This window comes from Leopardus geoffroyi, chromosome B4 (assembly GCF_018350155.1).
Source record: "Leopardus geoffroyi isolate Oge1 chromosome B4, O.geoffroyi_Oge1_pat1.0, whole genome shotgun sequence".
Classification (NCBI taxonomy): domain Eukaryota; kingdom Metazoa; phylum Chordata; class Mammalia; order Carnivora; family Felidae; genus Leopardus; species Leopardus geoffroyi.
The window spans coordinates 68,613,941-68,626,946 of NC_059341.1; the positions used below are offsets into that span (position 1 = coordinate 68,613,941).

At 36.2% G+C, this 13,006-nt stretch overlaps 1 protein-coding gene across 1 annotated transcript in view; it reads left to right on the forward strand.

The window, feature by feature from the left end:
- Positions 1–13,006, forward strand: part of MUC19 (mucin 19, oligomeric) — a 100,449-nt gene that overhangs the window by 38,264 nt on the left and 49,179 nt on the right. The window contains exons 30-35 of the mRNA XM_045466469.1: positions 1,977–2,015; positions 2,777–2,872; positions 4,855–4,950; positions 5,396–5,494; positions 5,902–5,976; positions 6,725–6,790. Of these exons, the coding sequence (XP_045322425.1) occupies positions 1,977–2,015; positions 2,777–2,872; positions 4,855–4,950; positions 5,396–5,494; positions 5,902–5,976; positions 6,725–6,790 (471 nt within the window). The remainder of the gene's footprint in view (positions 1–1,976; positions 2,016–2,776; positions 2,873–4,854; positions 4,951–5,395; positions 5,495–5,901; positions 5,977–6,724; positions 6,791–13,006) is intronic.

Consider the following 13,006-nt stretch of genomic DNA (forward strand, 5'->3'; position numbering starts at 1 on the left):
AGTTCGAGCCCCGCATCAGGCTCTGGGCTGATGATGGCTCAGAGCCTGGAGCCTGTTTCCGATTCTGTGTCTCCCTCTCTCTCTGCCCCTCCCCCATTCATGCTCTGTCTCTCTCTGTCCCAAAAATGAATAAACGTTGAAAAAAAAAATTTAAAAAAAAAATAAATAAATAAAAAATAAAAATTCTTCTCAACTAAAGCTTGACACTAATTTTGAGAACTCTCACATAAACCTTCTCTCACACTAGTTAACATATTTATAATATCCATTTTTGAAGTAATCAAGAAAGGATATTTTATTATTTATTTGATGTGATATTATATATTTCTAGTCTAACTTATAACATTTCCATTGATATAATGAATGGATAATTAAAAAAACTACAAGTGGTAGTTCATTATACATAGATATTTTATACGTAATATTTTTATATTATATAAAAAGCCATTTGGGTTATAGTCCTAGGTACTGGATGACATGGATTTAGTCTCAGCGTTGTCACTGACTAGCATCTATCTTGTACAAATCACATAGCTTTTCTGAGCCCAATTTTTTATATGCAGAATAAGCATAATATTTTTCCTTCTTTCCTTCTATTATCAAATACTTATCAATCACCTATTAGGTGCTAGGCACTCTGCTATCATTAGAGATATAAAGATGAGTTAAAATCGATACAATCCCTGTGTTCATAAAACCTATAGTCTAGTGAGAAAGATGGATATCAATCAAGCAATTACAAATACAAATGGAAATTTCCATCAATGACAAGAGCTATGAAGTGCTTAAAATGGGGGTGAGTTAGGTGGAGAAAGGCTGAGGAAAAGACGAGTTGAGAACCGACCAGTGAAGGTTTAACTCGGAGAAGAATAAGGAACTGTGTTCCAAGGCCAGGGAACTGCGAATAACAGGTATGAGATGCTGAAAAGCAGCCATGGTGGCTGAACAAAAAATGAGGATCAAATAGAGAGGTTGTGTGAGACACTTTTTCTTCTTCTTTTGTAAGTTGCAAAATACTATAATATTGTAAAGTGTGAATTTCCATATAAATAATAGATTTGCAGGGCTTTTCAATAGAGACTAAGATGAAAATACAGAAAATAGCTGATTTTGCTATTTATGAAAACCAGAAATTAACAAAGGCTTAATTTTGAGTACACCGCACCCCTGGCAATAAACAGTTAATAAGCTGCTAATGTATTCCTGGCAGGAATGGTTGGAGGGGCAGGCACTGGGAAGGCAAAGTAAAAATATGGCCTCTTCCTTCAGGAGTTTACTGGTAACTACAAACTTATCTCCATAAACCTACTATATAAAATTATAAAAAACAAATCCTAAAAAATATTTCTTCTTCCCACTACTCCAAATATAGACTAAATGCCACTCAGTAGACAACTATGGAAGGCACTGACCACCAGAAATAGAGTAAAAGAAGTCATTAACTTCAACATTAGCTTCTGCTAACACAGAATTAACTTTGTCATTATTGATATACATTTATTGCATTTACCTTGCATTTGGAATTCAGCATATGTGTGTATAGTATACACATGCATATCCATGCCCCTTCACACATACACATATGCATCGTAAAGTACATTATGATATCATTCTTTAATTTTGATGTTTTTTTTTTTATTTTTGAGACAGAGAGAGACAGAGCATGAACAGGGGAGGGTCAGAGAGAGGGAGACACAGAATCTGAAGCAGGCTCCAGCCTCTGAGCTGTCAGCACAGAGCCTGACACGGGGTTCGAACTCACAGACCGTGAGATCATGACCTGAGCCGAAGTCGGACGCTTAACCAACTGAGCCACCCAGGCGCCCCATGATATCATTATTTTAAAACTGAAATCAAATTTTATTATTAACTCTCAGTGCTAAATATATTACAAACTACTACATATTGAAAACTAACAATCCAGCATTTTCCCTTGAGGTCAGACAAATTTACATCATTTCTCTTTTTCTTATCAGGGACAACTCTAACTCTTCTGAATGAACCTTTTACTACAGGTTAGTATATTAATTCCCGGTTTTATATGTGAAAAAAATCTAACAGGGAAAATTATTAGTAACTTTGGGTTTTTAACAAAGAATTTATATGAGAGTTTTGCTTTTGACAAAACGTTGCGAACAAGTAATTTATTAAGCTTTTCCCACTGATTTAAAATTCTTTAAAAAGCCTGAATTTATCTTGTTTTTGACCAGTTTATATTGGCTGGCTATAATATGGTTTCCAGTTTTATTTTTTTCCTTATCAGTAACTATTAGTAGAGTATAACAGAAATAAATAACATCAAGCTCAAAATTTAAAAAAGTAATATATAGGATAAGAGAAAACATGTATATCTAATGATGTATTTTGCTCTTTTAGGCATTCGAAGTGTAAAAGTAGCAATTAGCTCTTTCATGATATTTCATCATTGTTATTATCCCTGAGCGACAGTGTGATTAGAGCTTAAGATTCCATTTATTTGAAAGCAACCTCATTGAGACAAATACATGAAGACTTAGCATGACCCAATTTAAGATGCCTAGAACATAACTGTAAAAAAAAAAAAAAGCAATAACAACAACAAAATAGTAAAAACTAAACCAAAATCTTTGAGGAAATTATAGTAGAACAAAATCTTAGGGAACTCTGGACGAAAAGTTACTGGATTCACACTTTCATTTTCTGGAGTGGGAACTGACTGAATAGTTAAATCACCCACCCTTTGGAAACAAAATCCAAGTATACTTGACATGAGAAGCTCATTTTATGTTTTTCGCAGGTGTTATTGGATCTCCCGTTCCCGTGACCGTCAGTGCTGGCAGTGCAGGCACGACTGTAGTGTACCTCGCCCCCACCAGTCCTGGGCACATGGCAGGTAAACTGAATTCAGAACAAGGTATACCATCCACAGCTAAGCAACTGGTTTCAGGCAATGCTTCTCAGGACAATATTGTATAAAATAAAGATAACTGAGTTAGGTATAATATCAACCTTAGGTATTTTTTATGCATAATTAAAATGTAGAACTTTAGGGGGTGCCTGGGTGGCTCAGCCAGTTAAGCATCCAACTCTTGATTTTTGCCTCAGGTCCTAATCTCACCGTTTATACCATGGAGCCCCACACTGGGCTCTGAGCTGACAGGGCAGATCCTTATTTGTGATTGTCTGTCTGTCTGTCTGTCTGTCTGTCTCTCTCTCTTTGCCTATCCCCCACTTGCACTTTATATTGCATTTATATATTCAATAATATTTATATGGCACACTAAAACTTCTGAGTTATTCTCAAATGGAAAATATGTAATTTAATTCACATTAACACATTTTCTTCTTAACAAAGAAGAAAATAATAAAAGGTCTCAAAACTGGCAGAGGCAGGATTAGAACCCAGAACTCTTATCCTCCTCTGTAATGGCCCCACAGTTTTGTGATCTGTGCATAAGAGCATGCATCCAAGAAAAGCCAGTGAGAATATGCTTATCATTGTGCATCATTGACTAAATTTTAACTATTGTTGGTTTCAAGAATAAAATATTATTGACATTTTTTAAGCATAGATGATTTTAATTAAAAACAAACAAGCCTGCCCCTTAATCAGTCAGTAATTTCAAACACCTCTTAAAATTCCTCTGAGTCACATTTGCCTCTGCCTCTTGCTCAGGTGTTAAACAGTTTCCATTTAATACCTGCAGTTGTCCACATGGCTCATCTTCCTCTAACACAGGTGTTCAAAGTGTGGTTCCAAGACCAACAGCCTCAGTGTCTCCTGGGAATTTTTTAGAAATGCAGATTTTCAGGCCCATCTGCTTTGATTCAGAAGCTTTTGAAGTGAAGCCCAGCAAACCATATTAACAAGCCCTTTAAGCAACTGATGCATATCAAAGTTGAGAACATTTTCACTCTTTGCCCACTTCTGTCCCAATTTACTCTTTAGTCAATACCACACCAGAATGAACTTCCAAAAATTTAACTGTCTTCAGGTCATTCAACAATTGTTCTGATTGCTTTTAGGATAAATCAAAACTCCTTTACATACCATTAAAAATCATTTCTTTAGTATATGCAATAGGACTTCGCTTTACATGTTTATTAATGAATCCATGGCCTGGTTTTATTTTCCTACATTTGTTTTCCTCTAGCAGATTTCTTGATTTAAAATTTTTGTTTTAAATACTATAATAAATTACAGTTTACATAAAAATAACATATTAAAAGATATAACGTACAGTAGCACAAGAAACTGGTCGATTCCAGTTAGATCAGTGAATTTACTGAACTCTTAGGGTAATGACCATCTAGTTTATATTTCCAAAAATTTGAATCAGAATTACTGGGTCATGATGATGAGTCAATCAGCTATCTTTTTTTGGGATCAGACAATCTGTACAATGGTTTTGAGCAGGGCTGCTCCAAGTTTGGTCCACAAAGGTATGCCATCCAGAACTGTTTGTTTTACTGGTCCATGATGTGGTAAGAATTGAGCAGCAGTTTGACACAGTGATTTCGTATCTGTTGAATAAAATTTTATGTTTTCTTTGGTTTCACTTTTTAAATTTTCATTTCTTCACTTTTATGGCATTCTCCCCCTTCCTCCTCCCAAAATAAGGCAGATTGGAAGTTTTACGAAATTGCTCTCTTACCACAGTTGATTTGAGAAGCACATTTGGAGTATCAACTCCAGGGTGAGACTGCCTGGGTTTGGCTCCTGGATCTGTTGCCAAATAACTGGGTGGCCTGGAGCACTTCACTTCACCACGTCGTCAGTGGGAATGATAATACTGCCAGCTCTGGAGGATTTCTATAAGATTAAATGAGTTGATTTAGGTCTAGTGTATTTCTGAAACTGCTGTATTTTATCAGGAGGAACAACAGGCAGCCCTACTGCACCAGCAAGAGGAGGTGAAGACAGCACACCCGGGGAACCAAGCACAGGGGCGACAAGCCCAGGGAAACCAGGCAAGTCAGATACACATTTTAGCGCCTATTAAATACATTAAATATACCACAGGTTGAACTAAAGATTAAGCTCTACGTGGGGCACCTGGGTGGCTCAGTCGGTTAAGCATCTGACTTCAGATCATATCATCACAGTCTCACAGTTTTTGAGTTCAAGACTCGTATCGGGCTCCAAGATGCCCTCGCGGAGCCTGCTTGGGATTCTCTCTCTCTTCCTCTCTCTCTGCTCCTCCCCCACTCTCTCTTTCTCTCAAAATAAATAACCTTAAAAAAAGATTAAGCTCTATATGATATTAGGCTGATATTAGATATCTAGCTGCAGAAATCCTAGGAGTCTTTTAAGATTCTTTTGTCTTGGAAACCTCAATGCTGTCCTATCAGAAAAGAGTGATATATAGAATCCTGCAACTCGAGAAGTAAACCCCTTTCCCCACTGTTGTGTCAGGGACCCCAGAGGTTTCAGAGGGCTTCACAACAGCACCTGGGCATGAGAACACAAATGGAGACACAACTGCCCCAGACTCAACCGTGGGAGGCAGACCAGGTATGGAAGTGCAAGGTCTAAAGCATCTTCTTACTGACCTTAGGGAAGCTGCCAGTGGCTTCTGAGTGATTAGTTTTAATTATTACTGCACGTATTCAGTATCCCTGTTTTTATGAGCTTAATGGCAGTGTTTCTCCAACATCAGCTCAGATGTGATATAGAGCAAAACATGATATATTTTAAACTGCTAGATTCCTGCTTGAGGACTTCTGAAACTGTGAGTCTGGAGTGGGGTTAGGGTCATGGTTTCCAATCTTGGCTACAAATTAGAACTGAGTAGAGAAATGAACAAATATATGAAACAATATGTGAACAAATATATGAAAAGTATTTTGAAAGCAGAGAACAGCACAATCTGTTCTGCTTCACCAAAGATCATGATTCATATTTATTTTTTATTTTGAAAGGGACTGCCGGATCAGCAGCTAGTGATGCAACTAGACCCCCAAGTAGTGAAGTGACACAATCTGAAGGCAAGTTAGGTGAGTAGAGAATGTCATTCAGAGACCATGGTTTTTGTAAAAACAAAACAAAATCCCCCAAACAAAACAGAAGAGTCTTTTGTCAGAACCCTGCTGATTTAACTTGTTTTGGTTAATCGAATGCCCAAGAAGGGTGTTGAATGGTATAAAAAGAATTAAGTTTTCAGTATGATATATTTTTTTCTGGTTTCTCCAAATCTTCCCTTCAAAAATGCCAAAGTACTAGATTAAAGCTACAGTAATGTACATGCTGTCCCAGTACTGTGTTTATCAAGTGTAACAGGAGAACCTGTTGGAACTACCACTGGAACTGGTGATGGCATCACAACTAGATGGCCTTTCACTGACTGCAGCCCAGCTGGGAATTCAGCAGACAAGGCACAGGCTCACCTGGGCATTTTGGTGGTGCTCCATCATGAGCTTAGCTGAGACCTCAAGTTTTTATGAGACATTTAAATGAATTAAACAATGGCTATTGCTTTAATGGCTGTTATTTTAGGACAAATGAATATGAGTAGCTTGGGCATTTTCATTACAACCATCGATGCAGACTAGAATTTCCAGATGAAAACACAGGATGTCATTTAAATTTGAATTTCACATAAATAAAGAATACTTTGCTATAAGTATGTCCCATTGGGATAATTGTTGTTTATCTGGAATTCCAATTTAACTGGATGTCTTGTGTTATCATTTGCTAAATCTGGCAACTCCACTGTGGACTGAGCACCATTGTTCTCTCAATTAGGAACAACTGAAGGGGAAAATGCAGCCACCACTGGAACTGTTGGTGAAAACACTTCCCGAGCCTCAGGTACTGAATGAACATAATCAGAATGAATCCAGACAAGAGAAATGTGATTTCTTTACTTACGATTTTTACAGAGACAAAGCTTCCGGAAGAATTTAATTATCATTATTTGTGTAATGTCAAAACTGAAGAAGATCAGAAATAAATCAAGAGCTATTTGTTGTGTGTGTAACATCAGACTGATGTTACACAGAGCATCAGACTGATGCTCCAGAGAACACAGGAGAATAGTAATGTACTTGTTTTCTTAGAACTTGTTTTTTGAGCAGGAGAAATGAATATTTATATACATGCAAAGGCAAATACCATGTAAGACAGAAAATAGTCAATATCAAGGAAATGTTCAGTGACAAACATTGGAGTGGGAACTCAAGAGGAAATTCTAGTAAGAGAACTGATTAGATAGGGTTAAAAACAACAGGATTATTCTAGCTTGAACATTATATGATATTATGATCAGTGTACTATATCTATACACTTTAACAAGCAAAAACTCAAAACATAAGTGAGTTGGGTGGAATTTTAGGGATATATTCAATTTCATGGGAATAACAACAGTCATATTTCAGTTGTTGCGGTAATATGTTTGAAAACAAAATCTTCTCTCAGCCCAGAGACCCAGTCCATAAAGGTAGTAGAGAAAGAAAACAGTTTTATAATTGAATGAGCCTTAACCTAGAAAGTGATGCAAATTACAATTTACTAAGAGATTGTAAAAACAGAAAGGAATCTCACCAAGCAGACAGCCCTTTACATACATATTCTTAAGAAAAATTATTACTAGTTCTCAAGTAAGAGGACCTTAAAACCCCATTTATTATACATAGTTCATCTTAAATTCACTTAGTAGTTGGGATGACAATTTGGTTAGTTGATTTCATACAGGAGAAAATAAACTCCAGTCTTGAAGGAGGAAGTTTTTTTTTTTTTAATGTTTATTTATTTTTGAGTTTATTTGAGAGAGAGAAAGAGAGCACCGGCAAGGGAGGGGCAAAGAGAGAGGGAGACACAGAATCTGAAGCAGGCTTCAAGCTGTCAGCACAGAGCCCCAGACTGGCTTCAAACCCAAGAACTGAGATCATGACCTGAGCCAAAGTCCCAAAGTCTGACACTTACCCACTGAGCCACTTGACAAGAGGAAGTTTTATAACTAGAGGGAGATAAGGGTACTATCTCCCTTGATGTTTACATTTCAAAGAGCCCCCAGGTCCTTGAGAAAGACCTAGAATGACCTAGGTCATTAGGCCTATTTAGATGTTTTGAAGATTTACACACATTTCAAAGAGAAAAAAACCTAAAATTACAAATTTGTTCTAAGCAAAGGAAAGGGAAAGTCTCTTTCCTTACTTTCACCAGAAAGAATTAAGCCTTTTGTTTTAAATTTTCGTTTGTCCTTATATAAGCCATTCTCAAAAGATGATCAATTTCATATTTTAATTACCTATTTCTTCTTTCTATTGTAAAATTAAGCCATGCCTAGGGTATTGCCTAAAGCCACTTCCAGAACCGGAGGTGACAAAACCCCTGGGGAAGCAGGGACTAGAACTCCAAGTCCTGGGAAAGCAGACAACGCTGGTCCTGACTTTCCAGCTGTGTCCAACCATACCTTCCTCAGCAGGGTGTGATCGGGACTAACCTGGTTTTTAATTTGCTTTTATGATCTTAGAATTGAGTAGCATTTAAACTCAAAGACCCAATGGGGAAAAAGGAGTCAGGAAAATATTGGCTGCATACATTAGATCTACACACACTTCCTTCTACAAACCATAAATATCACAGAGCCCACACCTAGAGTGGTTAGAAGGAGAGAGGAGACTAAGACTTCAATGACTGGGAAAGATGACTCTGGGGCTCATAGTGGAGCTGAGATTCAGGTCAGGGCATCCAAGAAGAAAGGGGAATATAAAGAAGTGCTTAATAGTGGAAGAACATAGATAGCATCAACTAGGATTTATCCCTGGAGGGAAAGGGCCCTACCCTGAATGGAGACTACTGAGAGAAGATCTGAGACCTCACAAGTCAGAGCTCTTGTGGATGTGGAGTTGAAAGAAATAAGATTGGAGAGTTCATGGAATGAGGACTGGTAGTCATAGAACCATGAGAAGGCACTGGACTGTGTGAAGGCAAGGGAAGGGCACTGGAAGGTAGAAGAATCCTTGCGGCCTGGGTGTCAAAGAAAAAAGAGAGAAATATTTAAAGCCGAGAACCTCAAGAAAACAGGATAGTAATTAAGAATTAGAAGACAGACAAAGGAAAGAAGCCACTTAAAAAGAAGTTTCTCGGGGTGCCTGGGTTGAACATCCAGCTCTTCATTTTGGCTCAGGTCATGATCTCATGGTTCATTAGTTGAAGCCCCACATCAGGCTCTGCACTGACAGCATGGAGCCTGCTTGGGATTCTCTCTCTCTTTCTCTCTCTCTCTCTCTCTCTCTTTCTCTCAAAATAAATAAATAAACTTTAAAAAATAAATAAAAAAGAAGCTTCCCTTCACCATAAACAACCTAAGACGAAGCTCCTGATCTGCAAAATCTGGTGAGCCATTGCAAAAGCCTCTCTGTCCCTACTGCATAGGATCTCCTGCCATCATTGTTTCAAGAAAATCCAATACAAAAAAACATGAAAAAGAAAAAGAAAATGCTAATATCTATATAAAGCTATTCACTCATATATATTTTGAACAATTTTCAGCAACAGCAAGCAAATTCTAAAAATCTAGTCATGAAACAGAGGAAACAGAATTTAAATTAAGAAATAAACTGCAGATATAGGCCTCAGAACTATAAATTATGAAACTTGAGGGTAAAAATAGATAAACAGTAGGAAGAAGTTAAATTGGAACTAATGAAAACCTAGGAGTAATATTGGAAAAAAATTATCTTAAAAATAAGGACCAAGTTACAAGCTACCCAAAAGAGAATATACATGATATTGAAATCATAGCAGGAGAGGCAGAAGACAGAATTGAAAAGATCCCCCAAAATATTTCAGACTTAAAAAAAAATAATAAAGTGGATCAGAGAAAGACAGAGTTGCAGGAACTAGACAAAAATCCAACATATATATATATATATATATATATATATATATATATATATATATTTCAGTTTCTGGAGAAGAAAAAACAATGAAACGATGTGTAAAACTAAGTCAGGACAAGTGTCCCATAATTAAAAGGGAAATCCTAAATTTACATGTTGAAAGGATCTTCCATATATCAGGAAGAATTAATCCTGAATGGTCAATTTGGTGAGTTAGTTTAGAAAAGTGTCAGATTTGAAAGATACAGTCTCTGGACCTTGAGGCAAAAAGAAAAAGTCTTTTAAAATGAAAGAAATTCAGGTTGGTATCAGGCTTAGTGAGATAAAGTAGGATCATTAAGAAACTCAAGGAAGAGAAATGTAGGCTAAGTGTTTTTAAATCGAGCTAATGTAATTCAAGTATCAAGCTATCGGGAAATACTTGAAAACATGAAGGAATTCAGAGAAATATACACCCATGGAGCCCTTCATAATAAAATCACTGTAGAGTGAGTGCATTAAGCAACAAAGAGATGCTTTGAAAATGACCAAAAGTTATAGCACTATTTCCTTTTAAAGTTTATTTATTGGGGCACCTGGGTGGCTCAGTTGGTTAAGCATTCGACTTCGGCTCAGGTCATGATCTCGCTGTTTGTGAGTTCAGGCCCCTTGTTGGGTTCTGTGCTGACAGCTCAGAGCCTGGAACCTGCTTCGGATTCTGTGTCTCCCTCTCTGGCCCTCCACTGCTTGTGCTCTGTCTCTCAAAAGTAAACAAAAGTTAAAAAAAAAGAATTGTGAAGTTTACTTATTTTGTGAGAGAGAGAGAGAGAGAACACTAATGGGGGAACGGGAGAGAGAGAGAGAGAGAGGGAGAGAGAGAATTCCAAGCAAGCTCCTCACTGTCAGCACAGAGCCAGGAACCTGACACAGGGCTCAAACTCACAAACCATGAGATCATGAGCTGAAACCAAGAGCCAGTTGCTTAACCAACTGAGCCACCCAGCTGCCCCTATATAGGGCACTATTTTTAACTATAGCTCTAAAATTAGAACAAAAGTTGAAAGAAAGGCTGAAGAAAAATACATAAATGTTACATATTTAACCAACTAAAAATATCATATTAATAAATAGATAGGAATAAGAAGGAAGATGCGATAATCTTATTGATTAGATAGTAGTCAAATTATTTAAAGCCCATGAGCCAGATAAGAGAAATTCACATTTATTAAAGAAGTAAAAACAATGAATATTAAGAAAGAAAATGGTATTTAAAGTGGAAAGCACAGAAGAAGAAGAGAAGAAGAAATAATAATACTTATATTAATAATAATTATTATATAATGATAAGTATATAATAATTATTATTATTTGTTGAGAAACAATAGATACTACCTGAAAGAAAATTGGGAGTGTGCTAATGGGATTATATAAAAGTGTTACTGTGAAAATAGAACCTATCAAAATAGAAATAAAGAAGCAAAAAGCAAAAAAAAAAAAAAAAAAGGGAGCAATTTAAGAGTGCATAGCAAATGACAAATGGCTGAAATTGGAATCCAAAAGCACACTAAAATAATGTTTAAAAATAGTTTCTATTAAGTTTTGGTGAAAATTTTTTCAAAATTAGGAAGTCCACTGATATAGTTCATAATAGGGCCACCTGGGTGGCTCACTTGGTTAAAAATCCAATTCTTGATTTTGGCTCAGGCCATGATCTCCCTGTTCATGTGTTTGAGCCCCTGAGTTCAAGCCCCATGTTAGGCTCTGTGCTGACAGTGCGGAGCCTGCTTGGGATTCTCTCTCTCTCTCTCTCTCTCTCTCTGTCCCTCCCCTGCTCTCTCTCTCTCAAAAAAAATTATATATATTTATGGTTCATACTAATAGAGCTAAGAGAAATAAACAAAACTAGTTATCTACATTCAGGCTAAAAATACATTTGATAAATTTTCAATAACCATTTCAGATGGGAAGAAAAAAAATCCCGAATAAACAACCTGCCTGAGCAGTGTTCAAATGTCAATACTTTTCCTAGAACCAGTATCATGCAATTCATGCAATTAAGTGAATGAATCACTTAACATCTGTAACTTCAGTTTTCTTATCAGTAAAAAATGGGAATGTAATCTATTGAGTGGGATTGTGATGAGAATCCAGTGAAAAAATAAATAAATGTATGTCAAAGCACATCTTTGGAAATGTATAAAGAGTAATATCATTGATGTAGAAAAACAGATATTTTGGTAATCTTTTTTTGGAAGTTCATTTAAGTCAGATTTGGTTATCTCATAGCTTAAGATATTCTGGGAATGAACCCAATCCATTTTTCCTTTATAGCAGGTACAACTGGAACATCTGGTGGTACTAGAAAGATTGCCATTAAATTTTTTGTTGTTCAGTATTTGTGCACTGTTGGGTTTTCAGAACAGCCCATGACAGTGTGACAGTGATCTGACAGTTCAGGTGTTCCCCGTTACTAAACAAGACTAATGCAGCATTTTGAGTCTGATGTGGCCAATGCAGAAATCACTGGAATGCATGGCCAATGCAGAAATCACTGGAATGTTACCTGATACAACTATAACTCAGTTAATTAAAAATGTAATAGTAACCATCTAACATTTCATCTTATATTTGGTCCTTAAATGTTGTTTTTGAGTTAGGGATGTTTCCTCATCCAGTTAGTTACATTTCTTCATCTAAGGTTTGAGTGGCTCTACAAAAAATCACTTACACAACAAACAAATATAAATATAAAAGTACTAAATAATAGTATTTCTGCATTTCATTGATTGGTAATATGATTTTCCCATAACAGAAATATTTGAGAGTTCAATAAATTCTTTTCTTTGTTGAATAATAGGCTTCTGGATATTAAATGATTCTCAGCCATCAACAGGGATGTTCAAGTTCAAGTTAGAATTTTTCTTTTTGCAATCTATTTTCAAAAACCCGTTATCTTTAGTATTAGAAAAATGTCATGGTTCTTTAGTATTAAAAAAGTCATGATTTAAAATATTAATATATTTCTTTATAAGTTCATTATTGAATAGAAAAATGATCTAGAACCTCGATGAACAGCTTTCCCTTTTCTAAGAATATTCAGTAACATTGCCTTCTGAATTGTCTAAACATTCAGCAAATAGTTTGCTCCTTAAAGTCTCTACACTTTGGTTTAAAAAATTCTTCTTTTCTAGAATTTGCAAAT